The sequence below is a fragment of the Ciconia boyciana genome, chromosome 9 (assembly GCF_034638445.1).
Source record: "Ciconia boyciana chromosome 9, ASM3463844v1, whole genome shotgun sequence".
Classification (NCBI taxonomy): Eukaryota; Metazoa; Chordata; class Aves; order Ciconiiformes; family Ciconiidae; genus Ciconia; species Ciconia boyciana.
Window position 1 is genome coordinate 17,299,189 of NC_132942.1, and position 18,527 is coordinate 17,317,715.

Below are 18,527 nucleotides of genomic sequence, written 5' to 3' on the forward strand. Positions count from 1 at the left end.
ATACACAACATCTTGCTCTGTTTCCCAGTAAATTAGTGGCAATGAATTTATTAACTTCAGCTGAGCAGACATGTCAAGGCTGTACTTGAATTTCTGCTGGTTTGAGGGGGATGGTCTCTTAGCAACAAAAACGTGTTTAGATTGTGAGCATGATAAAATAAGACATTTAGAGATAGTGGATGTTCTCATACATGCATATGGCTTATTGGTGGGTGGGAAGGGTTCATCCCTTTTTAGAATGATGGCCCTGCTGAAGTGGATGGAAAGCAGTAGGCAGCAGTCAGGGCACTCGTGCTAGGGCCTGTCTGAAGCCTTGCGACTGGAGTTGGGTTAAATCCAGTGGAGATTAGTGAAATGACTGGGTTTGTAACTGCAGTGAAGAGCAGCTTTAAAGGCAATATAAACTTGCAAGCTGTAGTCGTATGAACCAGCAGTGCAGTTTGTTTCTGTTTTTCATAGGATTATAAAACAGCCTATGTGAATAAAGGGAACTAGCACCATGTTATCACTGCCTTCTGCATTAGGAAGGCTGATACTATTCAAAATACAATAAAAGACATGAGTGCAGTTCTTCCCCTTTGAGCTACCACTTTCCTACAAGCAAGAGGTATTATGCATTTGAGTAGGAAACAGTAATTATTCTTATTAGAACTGGGCACTGATTAGTTTTAACCTTTTTAGCTCTTCAAGATTTGTCAAGGCTGTTGAAGTGAAAGCTCAGGTGTTAAGCAGATTAAGTGATTAGTACTGTTAGCCAGTCAGCAGACAAAATAATCACCATAAGTAGTTTATTTCAGGGCAATAATGAGATGAGATTTTACTCCTCAGGCATTTTGTGGGGGGTTCAGTGTAACACCCGGAACACGGTGGCTGGATCTGGGGTGGTCAGTACTTGGCCTCATGGGCAAAGCATGCTCACGTGTTCCTGTAAGTAGAGCTGAATAGTATATATCTGAGGGATTTGCTTTTTGTTTCTGTTAGAAAATGTCCCTGCTACCTTTGAGGCTGAAATAAGGTTTCCTCTCTTACCTGAGTAATATCTGAGCGATATAGGTGAATCTAATAGCAAAACCTGGAATCTGGCAGAGTCTGGCAGTCTCTGAGGAAATGGCGCAGATGTGAGGACAGTGCATGACATGGTTCTTCAAGGCCTTGTCACAGTGTGTCTAGGAGAGCCCATGGAAGGGGAAATGGCAGGAAGCGAAGAGCAAACCTTAAATTCTTGATATGAGTGGAACAAAAAGTGAAAAAAAGTAGGAAGTACTATCTGCCTAGTTAGAAATATAGAAGTGAGTTGAGTCATTTCTGAACTGTTCCATAAACTTTTTATAGTGTGATACCTCTTTAGAGACTTAAAACAGAAAATCCAAATGTTGTGTTAATTAGCCACATGAAAAAGTTACAGGTTCAGTGTGTGTGTAATACTTGCAGGGCTGAGTTTCCAAGTCCTTTGCAAAAAAAAGTAAGGAAAAGGATGGCTGCGTGGTGAATCCTTTTCAAGGAACCCATTCATCTTTATTCGGGTTTACACTTTAGCATTCCGCTGTACAACCAGATACCCACTTCGTTGCTGGGTTTTGTGCACTCTCTGCATTGTAACCGCTTGGCCGCGAGGTGCTCGGGTGAAGTGGTCAAAAATGAAGACTTTCTGGGTTTAAATGACTAAATGGTATTGGCATTTGAAGGAGAAAAAAAGGTTGAGCCTGCTGGAGTCTTACCTGTGGTGTCTGTCCTGGTGAGGAAGCCTCATGCAGAGGGATTCACAAAGTGCCGTTTCTGGGAGCAGTGCGTAAAACTCAAACTTGATTTAGAAAGCCAGCCAGTGAGGAGGAAATTATTTTCATGTTAAAACCATGGAATGGGGGGTACAAAGCAGCACTAAGGAAAGAAGAGACATAGTTTTGACCCAGCCCACATACCTCCAGCATTGCCCAGAGTATGTGGAGTGCAGCAGGGGCCAGGCCCTGGCACGCAGCAGGAGGGAGGAAGGATTAAACTGTGAATGCCAGCATTACATGCATCCATTTGTTTCAGTTAATGACTGATATATTGTGTTACAGATGCTAACTTTTATTCATGTGGTTTGGCCTATGGGGAAAAGGTCTGGACATTTATTTCTGTCCAACAGTTCCATGGGAGTACCAAGATGAAAAATACCATTCAGTGGTGGTGTCAAAAAGTACATGGATAAATGGGCGGAAATTCCACATGTGCACTCAGTATATTGGTGTTACCTGTAGCACCCTCTACTGTTGATTGTAGAACAAGTCTTTATATTATTCCATAACCCTATGTTGACCTTGCACACTTTTTGCACCAGTGTTTTTTCAAACCTGTTTTTAATTCTTTAAGTGGCTTTGAGACTGTGCAAAAAACCCCAAAAACTGCTTTGTAATAAAGAAAATATGGGATGGAAACCATATATTGGTTTGGGGGCGTGTGCTTTCCTAAGGCTACAGGAAAGAGGGACCACTTCTGAAAGATGAAAGCCCCTTGGAGAGAAGCGCATTGCCACACTTCTGCTGTGGGGTTACAGCTGCTCCCAATGTGACAATGTGGCACCTCCTCGCCCTTCGAGTAGGTGCCCCAAAGCCCTGCCAGAGAGGGAGAACTCAGGGCTGGGTATGTCCCAGCCCTCATTAGCCACCTTGGCAGACAGAGTTCTCCAGACTCTCAGCTCAAGTGTATCTCTACAGAAATGTGATGGCTCAAGTGAAAAGGTACAGAATTTGCAGAAGTTTCCAGGGCATATCTCCCTGTTTTGTAGCACAAGAAATCCAAGTGAGGTAGCACCTCTGTGCAAAACTCCTTGCTTCAACTTCCTCGGTTTCTCTTCCGTATCGCCTTTTCCCTGCATTCCTGCATGTGGCTGCTACTTTGAATCCTGTAATCTCTTTCTTTCCATATTTAGCCAGTTAACCTGGTCTTTCTGGACCCATCTTCTGTCCTGTGTACACTAACCTTTTGGGTTCAGGGGTAGGTGGGTGGTGGTTTTTTGCTGTTTCCCCTCCTTGAAGCTAAACTTTTGGTTTAGCTCTCCAGGTGGGATATACCCCTCAGCATAATCCATACTTGGCCAGAGCTTGGTCAGTAGTGTTTGCCTTGCTGCTGCTCTCTGGGGTAGCTAGGACCAGAAGGCCTACTGCCTGCTTAAGGGTGACTTGCAGTAGAAGCTGTTTTATTGGTTTATATTTATAACTTCACAACTTCTGCTTCTTCTGCACGTTGCCCATCTTGTCATGGGTACCTCTCTGCCCTTCAGATGCTTTGAAAGCCTCTCCTCACATTGCCTGCGAGGACCTGCACCCATAGAGGTGCCAGGGGTAGCCAGTTGTAATGCACTCGGCACCACCAGTGTGTAACCTCAGCCTGTGAGTACGCTACTGCAGAACCCAAGTTCTGCCTAGTTCTGCCCTAAATGGGCATTGACTGTGCAATGAAGCCCTGCTCTCACCTCTACCACATAGGCTGTTCCTCTGGTTGTCCAGGGGCTTTTTGTTCTCCAGGGCAGTCCAGCGGCACGTTCCTGAAGCACTAAGTTGACAGTGGGTGTTGAGCACAGCCCGCCCTACCTGTGTCCTCTCTGTCTTCAGAAACGTGCTGTTGCTTAACAATACTTTGGTGGGGAAAAAATGCAATTCAAGGGGAGGATAAGATAAAAGCTGCTCCTGATCCAGACAGTTCGTTTTCATTAACACCTGTTTTTGATTTTCCTCTGTGCTTTTCTGATAGGTATAAATACAGCTGGAGGGACGGCACTGAAGGTGGCGGGTGTGTCAGCTGCAGTGTCTGATGAATCTGTTGCTGGAGATAGCGGGGTATATGAGGCGTCTGTACAAAGGTAGACATCAGATCTCTCTCTAGGAAGAAGCCAATGACTCAGCTTTGCACACAGGAGTGAGCTGGAATAATGCTGGTTGTGATCTTTCTTGTAAATTGATGGCTAAAGTTCTCAATCTCAGATTTCTTAATACTTCTGAAAAAACTATGAGCAGGATGAATTTGATTATCAGTGACCCATGCTTCCCATAATAGAAGTAGCTGAAAGCAAGCTCACAGAGAACTGTTTGAACAGCTGGTCTGTTTGTGAAGGTGCTGGTAAGCTATGACTGCTGCCTTGATGGGGGTGGCGGAGCCATCTGGCAGGTGTAAAGTTCCCCTCCTGTCAGTGAGCCATTCTGGTGTCAATGACAGCCCTCAGTCAGCATGAGAGGACTTTGGGATGTTTAAGGAAGATAGCAGAAGCACCTTGAACTGCCTCATGGATGTGTACATGCTGTGATGCAGTTCCCGAGTGCTTGGATCCAGTATGTGATTTCTGCTGGAATTCTCCCCCTAAGTGCATAGCTTATAGCTGGAGCTGGGCGTCACTGCTCTTGCTGGGTTTCTGGACCTCCCTTACTGCTTGCTAGGGCTTTGTGGGGTGGTTTGACAAAAAGTTCACTGGAAGGTACTGATCTTATTGATACCTGGTTTGGCTGCATCTAACATGGATTTTCTTACTATTTTACTGGCATTGAGATGAATTGTGGGGTAATTTGTTGCAAGATGCAACTGTAGAGGTGAAAAATTGCTCATCTCGTATTCCCCCCATTCATTCATTATTTTCATTAATTCTCCAGATAAATGAGTAATTTTTTGTGTTTACAGCACAATTCACTTTGACAAGAATGTGCAATGCTTCTGTAAAGTAGACCTCACGGGCGCAAGCCAGGCAGTTAGACCGTTGGGTGTCTTAGGGCCCCTGTGTCCCATCAACAGGACAGGGAGCTCTGCAGAGAGGGGAGGAGGGATAATGTGTGACAATTACAGAAGGCATCCCACACGCACTCACACAGCTGATGTTACTTAATGTTCTTTGGGTTGTTGACTTACCAGCCTTTGTAATGACTGTAATTTTGATGCCTATAATAAATGATGAGGGTAGGATGATCAATACATTTGCCCTCTGCAGCTGAAATGTAATGAAATACAAGAGAGTGCTAAGTAATATGGAAAATACTTGGAAGAGAAGAATGCTAATCCTGTTTTAATGTGCTACAGCATAGCCTCTGAGTCAATTAGACAATGAATGTGGTTTTGGGGACTTTCAGTGCATAAAACATTGGAGGAGGAGTACATTGGGAGAAAAATTATGCAGGTAGATGTTTCAAGGAAGACCAGTCAGTGTACTCTGTCACTTTTGATGTGCTTAGGGAAGTTTGTTTTCTTAAAGAAACAAAGGAATTACTTAAACCTAATCAAACGAGAATTTTTGCTGTCATGATGCAGGACAGGATTGCAGTTGTTAAGTCTTATTTCTGTTGTTGGGCAGTCAGCTGTCTTTACTAAAATCCAGTCAAGGGAACCCTTTAAAAATCCCTCACTGCCTTATTTTTTCACAGTCTTTTGTGTGGCTTTTTTTGGCAGCGAAGGGGTAAGGCATATGACTTTCTGCTGATAAGCACTGTAATACATACCTCTAAGGATGATTGCACTTACTTCTTAAATGGGCTTTCTTTTAGCTGCTAATTTTACAAAATCCATATACCCAACCCCTGAATGGAAGGCAAAAGATCTTGTATCACCTAAATGCTAGCACTTCAGTAAGAGGGAAATCAAGTCCTTAATTGTCTTTGATTTCTTTCAGACCATGTGCATCAGAAGTGATGGTGTTTGACAGTGATGACACAGAAGCAGTTGGAACAGCTAAAGTGCAAATTGCAATGAGGTAAGCACTAGACATTTTTATTGGATTTTCCTTCAAATGGCAAGAATTATGTATGGGATTTAAAAGATAGTGCTTTCTGTTTTCTTATCCTGTTTATCCTGTCCTATTAGGATTAACTAACTAATGCCTTCTTTGTAGTGTAATTGAGAATTACACTCGACTCTAGGAGGTCCTTGGCCCAGTTATCCTCTTTCATGTCAATGGAAATCAGCTGGTGATAGCGTGGTATGAGGGTGCAAACTAGCAATGGGAGCACTGACAGTGCTGGGCTGGAGAAAGCCTTTTGCTGGCTTGCAGTCTCCTTTAGCATGCAGCTTGTGGGGGAAAAACTGCTGAGAGTAAATGGCAATCGCAATCTTTGACCAAACCTGAATCCACAAGTAGTGGGTAAGGTATAGGAAGGTAGGCACAGAGGTATCTTCCTTAAATGACTTAGTGGAAGATTATTTATGATTTGAGGAAAAATAAGTAGCACAAAACTCTCTTGTCATGGCCATCAACGGTAAAACAATGGTTACCCATAACATCTTCACTGTTGTACTTCAAGTATTTCTACTTATAACTTTTTTATATTACAGTCATTATATAAGGCCTTTCAAAAGGTTTTAGTTACAATACAGCAATTTAGCTAGACCCCAGGAAAAGCAATGTGTGTTAGGTCAAATCTGTAGTCCATTGTATCTGAATTTCTGAGTTCTGGATGTTCTGGACTGTTCTAAATTCTGGATGTTCTGGTAGCAAAACTTCATGTAATATGAAACTGGTTTTGTTTTAAACTTGTTTAACTTGTTTAAAGCAAGCCATGGTCCCATTATAGTTTTGTCTTGTTTGTACATTTTTGATGTTGTTTGATTGTGTTAATGAAACAAGTGGAATACTCATTCATGGAGTCCAAGGCAGACTTCTCTAATAATAATGCTTTTTTGTGTCTTTCCAACTCAGATATGATGACAAAAATAAACAATTTGCGATACTGGTCATCCAGCTGAGTAATGTTCCAGCACTGCTGTTACAACAAGATCAAAAAGTGTAAGTGGGTGAAATAAACACACTTGAAGTATTTGTATGAGAGTCCCGTGGGAATTAAACAGATATTGGGTTTTGGTTTTTCACACTTAAAAATTTACCTTTTCTGAAATGTTTCTACACTTTGTTATGTGTAGCAGCATTTATGAACTAATAAACCCACAAACTGAAATAAGACGCAGTTTTTTCCTCAAAGGTCTGTATTTGCTAGGAAAAGACTTGCCTGGAATTAGCACTGGCCAGCAAGGTTCTTAACTGTAGCAGTGCCCAGAGCAACTGCATCGAGTGGAGAGGGGGTGTTTGTTCTGCTACAGAACTCATCCTTGGACGCCTGCACAGATGCATGTGAGCGGAAATCATAGAATCATTTAGGTTGGAAAAGATGTTTAAGATCATTAAGTCCAACCCTTAACCTAGCACTGCCAAGTCCACCACTAAACCATGTCCCTAAACACCACATCTACACGTCTTTTAAATACCTTCAGGGATGGTGACTTAACCACTTCCCTGAGCAGCCTGTTCCAATGCTTGACAACCCTTCTGGTGAAGAAATTTTTCCTAATATCCAACCTAAACCTCCCCTGGCGCAACTTGAGGCCATTTCCTCTTGTCCTATGGCTTGTTACCTGGGAGAAGAGACCGACCCCCACCTCACTACAACCTCCTTTCAGGTAGTTGTAGAGAGCAATAAGGTCTCTCCTGAGCCTCCTTTTCTCCAGGCTAAACAACCCCAGTTCCCTCAGCCGCTCCTCATAAGGCTTGTGCTCTAGACCCTTCACCAGCTTCATTGCCCTTCTTTGGACTCGCTCCAGCACGTCAATGTCTCTCTTGTAGTGAGGGGCCCAAAACCAAACACAGTATTTGAGGTGCGGCCTCACTAGTTCCAAGTACAGGGGGACGATCTCTTCTCTAGTCCTGCTGGCCACACTATTCCTGATACAAGCCAGGATGCTGTTGGCCGCCTTGGCCACCTGGGCACACTGCCATCTCATATTCAGCTGGCTATTGACCAACACCCCCAGGTCCTTTTCCACCGGGCAGCTTTCCAGCCACTCTTCCCCAAGTCTGTAGTATTGCATGGGGTTGTTGTGACCCAAGTGTAGAACCCAGGTGGCCTTCTTGAACCTCATACAATTGGCCTTGGCCCATGGATCCAGCCTGTCCAGATCCCTCTGTAGAGCCTTCCTACCCTCAAGCAGATCAACACTCCCGCCCTGCTTGGTGTTGTCTGCAAACTTACTGAGGGTGCACTTGATCCCCTTGTCCAGATCATTGATCAAGATATTAAACAGAACTGGCCCCAGTACTGAGCCCTGGGGAACACCACTTGTGACCAGCTGCCAGCTGGCTTTAATTCCATTCACCACAACTCTTTGGGCCCGGCCATCCAGCCAGTTTTTTACCCAGCGAAGCATATGCCTGTCCAAGCCATGAGCAGCCAGTTTCTCCAGGAGAATGCCGTGGGAAACAGTGTCAAAGGCTTTATTAAAGTCGAGGTAGACAACATCCACAGCCTTTCCCTCATCCACTAAGCAGGTCACCTTGTCATAGAAGGAGATCAGGTTGGTTAAGCAGGACCTGCCTTTCATAAACCCATGCCTGATCACCTGGTTGTCCTGTACGTGCCGTGTGATGGACTCGGGATGATCTGCTCCATAACCTTCCCTGGCACTCAGGTCAGACTAACAGGCCTGTAGTTCCCCAGATCCTCCTTCCGGCCCTTCTTGTAGATGCTTGTAGATTTGCTAACCTCCAGTCAACTGGGACCTCCCTGGTTAGCCAGGACTGCTGATAAATGATAGAAAGCAGCTTGGTGAGCACTTCCGCCAGCTCCCTCCGTACCCTTGGGTGGATCCCATCCAGCCCCATAGACTTGTGTGTGTACAGCTTCTACTAGACTCATTCTAGGCACAAGTTTTTTAAATGCAGCTGTGTGCTGAATAAGCTGACAAAAATTTGATTCATTTTTGCGTAGGTGTTTCTACCTACAAAAGGGTCTGTTAGCAGCATGACAAGTTGCACACACGTAAACAACCATGTAAAACATAATTCCATGATGAATTACAAGATTCAGAAGGATGAAGTCTACAGCAATTCATGCCACTTCATGTCTCTGATGTTGTGATGAGATGTTCCTTTTTTCTCAGTTGACTGATATTCCAAAGAATAGGATACAACAGTAATGTCCACAGTGCTTAGGATGAATTTCACTTGCAGATTTATGGAGCTGTTGCAATGGAGGGAACTGCAAACCTGTACGGTAGTACTGATTGCAACGCTTTTTTCAATAGGAACATTCGTGTGGCTGTCCTGCCCTGCTCAGAAAGCACAAGCTGCTTGTTTCGCACAAGACCGGTGGAAGCTTCAGACAATCTTGTGTACAATGAAGTATTTTGGGTTTCGATCTCTTACCTGGCTTTACGCCAGAAGACTTTAAGAGTCGATGTTTGCACTGTAGATAAGTCTCACCTTGAAGAATGTTTGGTTAGTATTAATCTCTATTTTAATATCTTTGTGTTTGTTTCCTCTTTTTAATTAGACAAAATTTTAAACTCTGAAGTATGGCAATTTCTGTGAAAGTTTTCTCGATAATCCTTAGCTATCTGATCTCTCCCAGATAGTGTTCTTTGCAATAACAATTTTGATCAGGAAAAAAAAAAAAAAATCTATTAGATAAATGTTTTGTACAGAACTACTGGTGACTTTGTCAGACTACTAGATTTTCCTTCTCTCATGATTTAATGTGAAATCCTACCTATTTTTCTTCCTTTTGGAAACATTTGTTGTCATGTAATTGAGAATGGACTTCTTACCGGAATTTGGAAGCCATGGCAGAATATTAAAGATCTCTAAAGGATTTTTAAAAAACTGCTATTAATCTACACTATTAAAATCCATATTAGTATAGTTTTTTGAGTGCTAGTATTGCCAGCCAGTTGCCCCCTATTGTTAGAAGAGCTTTTTTGTTGTTCAGTATTATCTGAGCAAGTTGATTTTAATAGAACTATTTCTGGAGTATTGTACTCCAGAACATGAGTAGGGTGTGTTGAGCTGGGACATAAGCAACCATTAAGTTACAGAAGAGTTGATGTCTTGTCCTGCATGTATTCCATAGCATCTCCCTTGGCTGGAGAGGTACATGTTTTATGGTGCTTCTGCATTTCTTCCTTCACTTGCTTTGCAAAGCACACTTTGGTTCAGGAAAGCATCTGTTTTCCAAATGGGGTTTTTCTCTTTTGGCAGTGTGTACAGTCGTACAGTACCTGAGCTCCAGCTGAGGGCACGCTAACTTGCAGGAGGTGTGCTCAGCATGCAGTCTGCTGGACTGGGCTGGTGCAATGGAGTCCACTCAGACATGGATTAAATAAATTGCAAATTAGTTTTACTTTGGTTTTGAATATGTCAGGATGTATACTAAATATAAGGCAGTAAAAAATGAGAAGGCAGAGGAAGAGGAATGGAATATTCAAAACTAAAGCATCTCAGTCTGAGGTAGTGATTTTTGTCAGCCTTGCAGATTTCTTGAAAGGGAGTCTTTATCTTCTGTTCCTTTCTCTTTTTCTTTGAAGCCTCTGGCTGTAATTTGTCCTGGCTGCAGTAGCACTGTTCATACTTCTAGATTCTTGTACACAGGAGCTGTAGTGAAGCACTTGCTACTTGGATTGGAAGTTCTAGACAATGTTAAAAATAATTAAACATAAAGCATTACTAGCGCTGTTGAAATCGGGATAAACAGGGCAATTTTTCTTTTTGTCAAACTTGCCGAAGTCAAGTAGTCCTGGATTTTTGCTCTCATTTCTTCTTACTGGTGTGGTAGTGGTTCATTTTGGTATTACACTAAAACTGTGGTTTTTCTCTCAATAGGGTGGAGCACAAATTAGCCTTGCTGAAATATGTAGATCTGGAGAGAAATCAACCCGTTGGTATAACCTCCTCAGTTATAAGTATCTGCAGAAGCAAAACAGGAAGAGTAAACAAGGAAACATTCACTCTGAAGTACCCTGCACTGAAAAAACAGTAAGAACAACTGCTTAAATCAAACAAATCTCTTCTAAACAGTATTAATGAGAGGGTTTATGTAGCTGAAGGACTGTTACAATAGACAAGAAGTGAAGGCTGCTGTCTTTATATTTAGAACTTGAAAATGTCATTAAGTGCAGCAAAATAATTCACATGTTGATTACAGATACGCCCTTGTCCTGGGCTAAATACTTACTGAAATCTGCTCCTCACGAAGCTGAGGGATGTGGTATGTGATCTGGTGTAAGTGATGTGTGAGCTCTTGCCTTTCTTCCCACTAGACAGTTCACCTTGCTGCAATGGACTTGCTGAATGAGTCAAGATACAGACTTACCTTTGCACGTGCATGGCATGCAATATGCTCAGCCTATAGCTGCATATGTGCATATGCTAGTGTAGCTGGGGAAGGTGGGCCTGGTATGCTCACACAGGCTTGACTGAGCACTGTATGTGCAATAGGTTGCTTGAACAACATGGGTGTAGAGACTATGACTCTCTCCTGCCACCAGAGGAAAGCTGGTTGGGGCTGTTCTGACCAGAAAGGCTGGGCACTTTGCAGTTTGTGAGAGTCGTATCTTCACAAGAAGCTTCTTGATCTCCTCAGGACTCTGTCTCAGCACTCTTAGAGCAGACAGCTGTTGAACTGGAAGCTGTGGAGAAGACACTGGAGGAAAGCAGAAGCACTTTAACTACTGGAGAGAGCTGGTAGGTAGCATTCCCACCGTCTTAGCATTGTGGGATGATCAAAGCATTTGAGGATTCATGCGCAGAGAAAAAAGCAGATGATACAGAGCTGTGGGAGGCTGCTTCTGTTTTGGTGAAAAATCGTGTTTCTTCTGTTCTGGAGATTGTGCTTGGGAAATGAGAACAAAGCTGAGAAACATTGAAAATAGTCAATAGCACTATGCTAATTTTGTTATTTGTACAGTGTTCTATGAAAATCCACGAAAGCTCCACTGTATGGTGCAAAGCTTTGCCTGAATATTAATTTTGGCTGTTGTTTACATGGTTCACATTCAGATTTTATTAATGAAGCCCAACATTTGAAATAAAAAGCAAGCCTGACCAATGAGTTTGATGGAGAAGCCAGCTGTGAGTTCAGAGGAGCTGAAAAGGATGTTAAAACAATGCTTCAGTTTTGTCCAGCATCACTTTTTAAGCTAAGATTAATGGCACCCTGAGAGGTCCCCTTAAGATGCACCCACTTTAAGCTCAGACCACATGGCTGAACCCTCAGCCTGCTTCTTCTGAAGCAAGATCAGTATGAAGTTTTTGGCTGTAGTGGTTGCCTTCTGGTGCAGCTTTACTCCAGTTTCAGTTATTCCCTTATAAGCCTGTGTTTGCGTAATCTCAGTGACTACAGGACCCGCCAGGTACAACTTCTCGGGGGGACATGTTTCTGTCTAGCAGCTTACAGGAGGTAACTCCTGCTGCAACACCAGACTATTGTGCACAGTAAGCCAGTTCAATAACAAAGCTGTTCTTAACAGGCAAGACGAAGAGCTTCCTGATCAGGAAGAACAGGACGAGATCAGTGAAAATGAAGCAGATGAGGAGGAAGAATTCTGTGCTGGAAAATCGCTGTGGGAAACAGAAGAAAGTCCAAATTCCCAGCTGCACATGGAAATAGCAGTGAAGGTAAAGTCAAGGGCCATTTGAACAGAAAGATGAGTTAAGCTTCCCATTGCTGACTGGATTGCTCTTGAGCTGAGCAAGGCTACAGCAGTTATTTGGAAGTTCATCATTGATGTTTAAATGTTTATCTACCTGAAGTATTTTTAAATAACTCTATATGACAATTTTGTCCCACAGTTAATATAGCATCGTTTCATGCCTTCTTTTTGCTGCTCATGAAAACTGTTTTCATTAATGTGACTGTGGCTTTGACCTTGTTTAATTGTGAATGTAGTTGCAGTCTAATAAACATGTGCTGCTCACGTGCTCTCTGTGCATGTACATACAGCGATTTGGATCTTTGCTGCAGATGCACAACAAATAAGGGAATAGTCTTTAAAATCATATCTCTGTTCTGTGTGAGATTGCCAGGTCACATTGATGTACTGGATCAACAGACAAAGCTCGCTGGAATCAATTGTGTTGTACAGCGATCAATGGATGTGGAGCCCTTAGGGAGTGATGCAGTTAATGTAGCAGCTACTGAGTTCAAAGAGTGAAGTGTCAGGACACCCTGCATGAAAAGGGCTAAAGAATATCTGTTTTTGAATGCGATGCCTCTGGGACTGAAAGCAGAGACGTATTGCAGGTGGCTGTCAGACAGCCTTGGGTATGTGTCATCGGTAAGATGGCAAGCTGGCGTTTACACTGCAGTATCTGTCTTTCAGGTAGATAAAGAGACAAACACGGAGAGCCTTGCACAGTCTTCTACTGTAGTTCGTCCAAAAGACAAAAGAGCAGCAAATCCACCCCAAACTCAGTTTGTCAGAGGCAGCACTATCATCCGCTCAAAAACATTTTCACCAGGACCACAAAGTCAGTATGTGTGTCGGGTAAGGAAAATGCAATCCTGAGGTTATAAATGCTGTTTTTCATTAATTGAATGCATGATGTCAATGTTCACTTAGGCTGAATTTCTCACAGAGACCTGACACTGCTTTCTTCTCTCCCCATTTGACTTCAGAAGTTGCTCTGTCCTCACCTCCTAGACAGTATCTTTCCTTGGAACTAATAGTATTAAGCACAAATTTATAAAATACATATGTGCATGTATCTTTGCGTACATGCAGCATGTTGAGATGCCCAAACTAACCTGGAAAGGCTGCTGTAAGACAGTGATGAATAAGCTGCATATCAAACCTTTCCTGCTGCTTTAAGACTGTTCTGTGCTAACTTGAACTGTTAGCTATGTCCACCTGCCTTTAGATGAGGTGAACATGAAAGCTTGATAGAAATGGAAAGGTAAATACCTGATAATGTCAGCAAAAAAATTGTGGAAGCTTGAAACTCTCCAGTGTGCTTTGTCTGAGGGTAACTGAACAGGCCACGTATTGGGTCAGGATGTCACTTTCACTGCTTTGAAATGTTTGTTCGCAAGTATTTCCTGGATTGAGGGTCAGCCTAAACTATAAATAACTCATCTTTTAAATTGAATTGGCAAACAAGCAAGCACTGCCTTTTATCACGCATGACCTGTCCTTAAGTGGGCATGCTCTTAATAAGCTGAGCTGGATTTGATGTGCAGGTTTTCTGTGATTCAGAAGCAGAAGGCAGGCTGTATGTTTGTAACATGACAACTCTTAAGTTGAAAAACCCAGGGGGATAGCTTACAGGTAAACCTACCTCTTGCACCACTAGCTTAAAATACAGGTGATTGAAGCACAGAGAAATTCTCATAAAATAGCCCCATGTTTTACAGATGCTAGAAAAGACTAATTTATTATTATTATTACTTAGAGCTTATTTTTCTAGGCTGTTTTGCCCAGCCTAGTTACTTGCACAGGAGAAGGCCAGTGGGGTAGAGTTCCATATTATACCCTAACTTAGTGTCTCTCTTTCCATGCAGTCTATTCCCAAAAAGGGACAGAGTTCAAGGCTTGTGGGAGGATCTGGCTGTGCCAAGTGGATTGCATGTTGTGCACTCAGATTGGGGTGGCAGCTGTCCACGGTAGCCTTTCACAAAACTTCATAGCTCTGCTTACGTCACTGCTTATAATCACTTACAAAACCCTGTGATCTTGCTAATAACGTGTGTATGCACTGCTTGTGTTTCTTTCATGAAAAATATGTGGTTTTCACTTTCATTTTCAGCTGAATCGCAGTGATAGTGACAGTTCAACGCTATCCAAAAAGCCCCCCTTCGTTCGAAATGCAATGGAGAGACGAAGTGTCAGAGTGAAACGGGTAAAAACATCACCACTTACTTTTTTTCTCTAGCATAGACACTTGCAAAAAACAGAAAACTTTCAAAGGAAGAATTTGCAAACATAAATCAGTTGCCATGTGATTTCATTCACAACCTTTTCTTTGTGTGTGAGCAGTCTCTCAAGACTACTTTTCTTTGATATATCAGAATATATGAGACAGGAACGTTTAAGTTGGAACTCCTTTAGAACAATCAATTTAGGAAGATGGTTGCTGGTATCTTCCATCTTGTCAGAGCAGAAATAGCACAAATAGTTTTGCTGTGTTTATTGTTGCAAGATTCTTAAGTACTAATAACAAATGTGAGGAGCTGGGGAAGAGGGTGAGCAGAATGATGTCTCATGGTCAGGTGACCCTGTGTAGTGACTCTGTGGCACACAATGAACCCCTGTGCCCGTTGTGATGGCAATCACTGAAATTCCCCCAGGATACTGATGCTGAGCTCCTAAGGAGATGGTTTTCTTGAGGCAGCTTGTGTTTGAAACTAGCAGAAGGCAACATAATATGTTACTGGAAAAAACAAACACAGGTTTTTTTGCTGCATTGTGGATTCATCTGAAGATGAGACATTAAACGTAGGAGCAAGGTGTGCAAGCAAGACTTGTTTGATTTGGAGAAGCTGCCAAGGAAGAAATTTAGTGGAAACACCAAAATCAAAAGTCTTATCTATAAGGCTTGCTTGAGTTTGTGCTTTCTGTCTTGAGACAGATTGGAAAGCAGGATCAATAGAGATGCTTTGTGCTAAGAGAAGTTCTGGAAAAATGGGTCTCATGATATATTTGTCCCTTCATGGGGGAGTGGTCAGGACAGTTCTCATCAGTGTGTTCATACACCCCTTCTTTTCTAGCCTTCAATCAAATCCTTTGGTACAGAGCGCCTAATCCGCACTTCACTAGACCTGGAGCTGGACCTGCAAGCTTCAAAAACCTGGCATGATCGGCTGGTTCAGGAGATCTCGGTGCTGAGAGAACTGAAGGAACAGTTGGAACAAGCTCAAAGTCAGGGTGAAAAAGAGTTGCCACAGTGGGTGAAGGATGATGAGAGATTTCGACTGCTGCTGAGGCTAGTGGAAAAACGAGTGAGTAAAACCTGCCCTTGGATTTTATTCAAGATGTTTGAGAAACATGATTTGAGAAACAGGGTACTTTGGACAGTCAGGAAATGAAGCCTTAGCACTACAGTCACTCGTGTCTTCCACTTAAGGCTCCATCAAGCAAGCAATTGATAATAGAAGCTGCAGTCCTTGAGTGGCTGGCTATTCTCAGGTGTGGTATTTACAAACTGCAGAGTCTGTGCCTTCCCTCCCACAGATACGAGGGTTAGGAAGATAGCAGTCGTGTCTCTTCCTTCTTCTAAGAGAAATAATGGCTGCATAAAACTTGTGCATGGATGACACTTGGCTTTAGAATAGGATCCTTATGCATATGAAGTGATAATATGTCAGATAATAGCAGACTTTATGGCTTTAAGAGCTTAATAGTATTGACCTTTCTGTTTTGAAGGGTGGGCTGCAGGGCAGGGATGCAAAGGAGACACAACTAATTATCAAGAATTTCAACAAACAGTTCATTAAACAATTGTGTGTTCTTTTATGAAAGTTGTCTTTCGACTTTGAAAGCATTATCACTTTTGCTGGAGTTAGACCCCTTTTTAACTTGCTGTAGATTTCCTGTAGTCCTGAACCCATGCATTTACCAGCACAGAGATTTCCTGCCTTAGCACAGGTGCAAACGCAAGAAGTCACAAATGCCATCTGTTTTGCGAAGTGCAGCCTCCCAATCCATAGTAGCTGTGGTGTGTCAGATTGTGACACACCCTATCTGTAGCTGTGGTGTGTCATGGTTAGCACTTACCTTACTCTGTCGACATCATACTCTCCCTCGTGTACAGGGCTTCTTCTCAACTTCTGTGATTTATCAGTGTCAGCACCTCTGCTGACACCAGGCAGAAACTAAGTTGTTAGGGCATCGGGTGTAGGAGTGAGTTGGTACAAGGTGCTCTTTGGGGCACAGCCGGAACATGGGTTGCCACGTTCTTGCATGGGCTGATCTGCTGGCTTAAAAAATAGATCAAGAAGGTGCAGATAGTACCCATGATTCTTGCCAAATTGCTGGAAGAAGACCTTACAAAAAGCTCGGTCCATTACAATGGCTGGCTGACAAGCCTTCAGTTTAGCTTCTGTGGCTTGTGATTCTAGAGCCAACAGTTTCCAAGCCCCTTAGAACTGCAGCTGAAATACTGCTGTATTTGGAGATTAGCTGGGATAAAATGATTCCTCCTGGAAACACAAAACAGCTTTTTTCCATTATTTGTTAAGGTGGAAAAAGCAGAACACAAGTGTGAGCTCAAAGCTGATAAAATGATGAGAGCTGCTGCCAAGGATGTCCACAGGCTGCGAGGGCAGAGTCGGAAGGAGCCTCTGGAAGTACAGTCATTCAGGTAAGTACCGGTCACTGGGAAAGGGAAGGAAAAATTGACTGCTACCATGATTTTTCTATGGGTGACTAAGATGCTGATGAGGAAAGCTAATCTTTGTAGAAGCACTCAACTGTTCTGCTTAAACAAAAAATTCTGTATTTTTATATCAAAGTATAAGGTCTGAGAGTCGGGAAACCAGCTGCAGCACTGCATGTGACCTCAACACAACCAGCAGCACTCCAAATCATTCCCCACCTGGCAAGAAATTCACAAATCCTTTGTTTAATGCAGAAGCAGCCCTTTGCTTCCCTAAGTAAGGGGCCTAGAAAGCCCAAAACCCAAGCCTTTCTGAAATCAGAAAGCCTTATCAAGCCTTTTGATAAGGTCAGTGTTGTATGTTTAACTGTAAGGATGCCTCATGTCTGATATGTAAATAAGAGGTGTAGGCTGTGAGAGGATGTGCTGCTGCTCCTTGTGGTGACAGCTGGTGAGATAAATTTTAATGTGGATGATGGACATTTCTGGCAAGACTTCTGTTGCATTAACAACTGATCATCTTCTTTTAGAGAGAAAATGGCATTTTTCACACGGCCAAGGATAAACATTCCAACGCTTTCTGCAGACGATGTGTGATCACCATAAAGTATTTGCTTTCTGGACAATTCTACAAATGCAGTTTGGGTTTTGAAGTTATTTATGTGGTTTTATGAAGGTACCAAGGCATTTGTATATTAGAGCTTTTGTCAGTATATGGATGTTTTGAAGATTTTTAGGTTAAAGTTATATCATCACAGAAACCAGCATTAAAGTGACAAGATTGTATAGTTTGTATATTTAGGAATGTATTTTTGGGAAATAGAATTTTAAATAAGAACAAATGCAGCGTAAGGTGCTGTTATTCTTAAATAATGCTGTTTAGACTTTTTGTACAGCTCTACCTTTTAGAGGTTTTACTGCAATAAAATAAATTTGAAGGAACCTCACCCCTACGTTCTATGATGTTCTGCATCGGACTCTCCTCTGAGTGATGTATTTTGTATCCTGTGGGGAATGCAGGGAGCCGGTTTTGCCTCCCAAGTGCTGTGAACGAATTCTCTGTGAGCTGTGAAGCATTTGTGTTTCCTGCCAGGTCATAAAAGTGGGTGTGAAGTTCAGAATACTTGCACTTTTAACATTTGTACTGCAGCTCATGTCTGTAGTGGGTCTGTTAAAGTAACCTGGGGAGCCCATTGAAACCACTGCTGTGGGAGGAGGGCTGCAGGTTTTAAGTCCATTTTAGGTTTTTCCAATAAAGTGACTTTTCTGGACAAACCTGCCTTCTCACTTTTTGTCTTGTGTGAATCTTCTCATCACCTGGCACCTAAATTGTGGGGTTTTTTTCTGTCACTAGCTGGAAGTATATAGCTTTTAATGTGTCTTGCTCGGTAAATGCTTCAGACCAGGCATTTTTGAGAGGTAGCTGGTGGCTATACTC

At 42.6% G+C, this 18,527-nt stretch overlaps 1 protein-coding gene across 2 annotated transcripts in view; it reads left to right on the forward strand.

Moving 5' to 3' along the window:
* Nucleotides 1-18,352, forward strand: part of WWC1 (WW and C2 domain containing 1) — a 75,280-nt gene extending 56,928 nt beyond the window's left edge. For both annotated transcript variants that reach the window (XM_072873322.1, XM_072873323.1), the window contains 12 exons: nt 3,733-3,841; nt 5,630-5,710; nt 6,653-6,739; nt 9,028-9,220; nt 10,601-10,753; nt 11,361-11,461; nt 12,247-12,394; nt 13,099-13,263; nt 14,522-14,614; nt 15,483-15,713; nt 16,953-17,074; nt 17,620-18,352. In XM_072873322.1, coding sequence (XP_072729423.1) covers nt 3,733-3,841; nt 5,630-5,710; nt 6,653-6,739; nt 9,028-9,220; nt 10,601-10,753; nt 11,361-11,461; nt 12,247-12,394; nt 13,099-13,263; nt 14,522-14,614; nt 15,483-15,713; nt 16,953-17,074; nt 17,620-17,686 — 1,550 coding nt within the window. In that variant the 3' untranslated portion in view covers nt 17,687-18,352. The remainder of the gene's footprint in view (nt 1-3,732; nt 3,842-5,629; nt 5,711-6,652; nt 6,740-9,027; nt 9,221-10,600; nt 10,754-11,360; nt 11,462-12,246; nt 12,395-13,098; nt 13,264-14,521; nt 14,615-15,482; nt 15,714-16,952; nt 17,075-17,619) is intronic.
* Nucleotides 18,353-18,527: the final 175 nt, after the last annotated feature.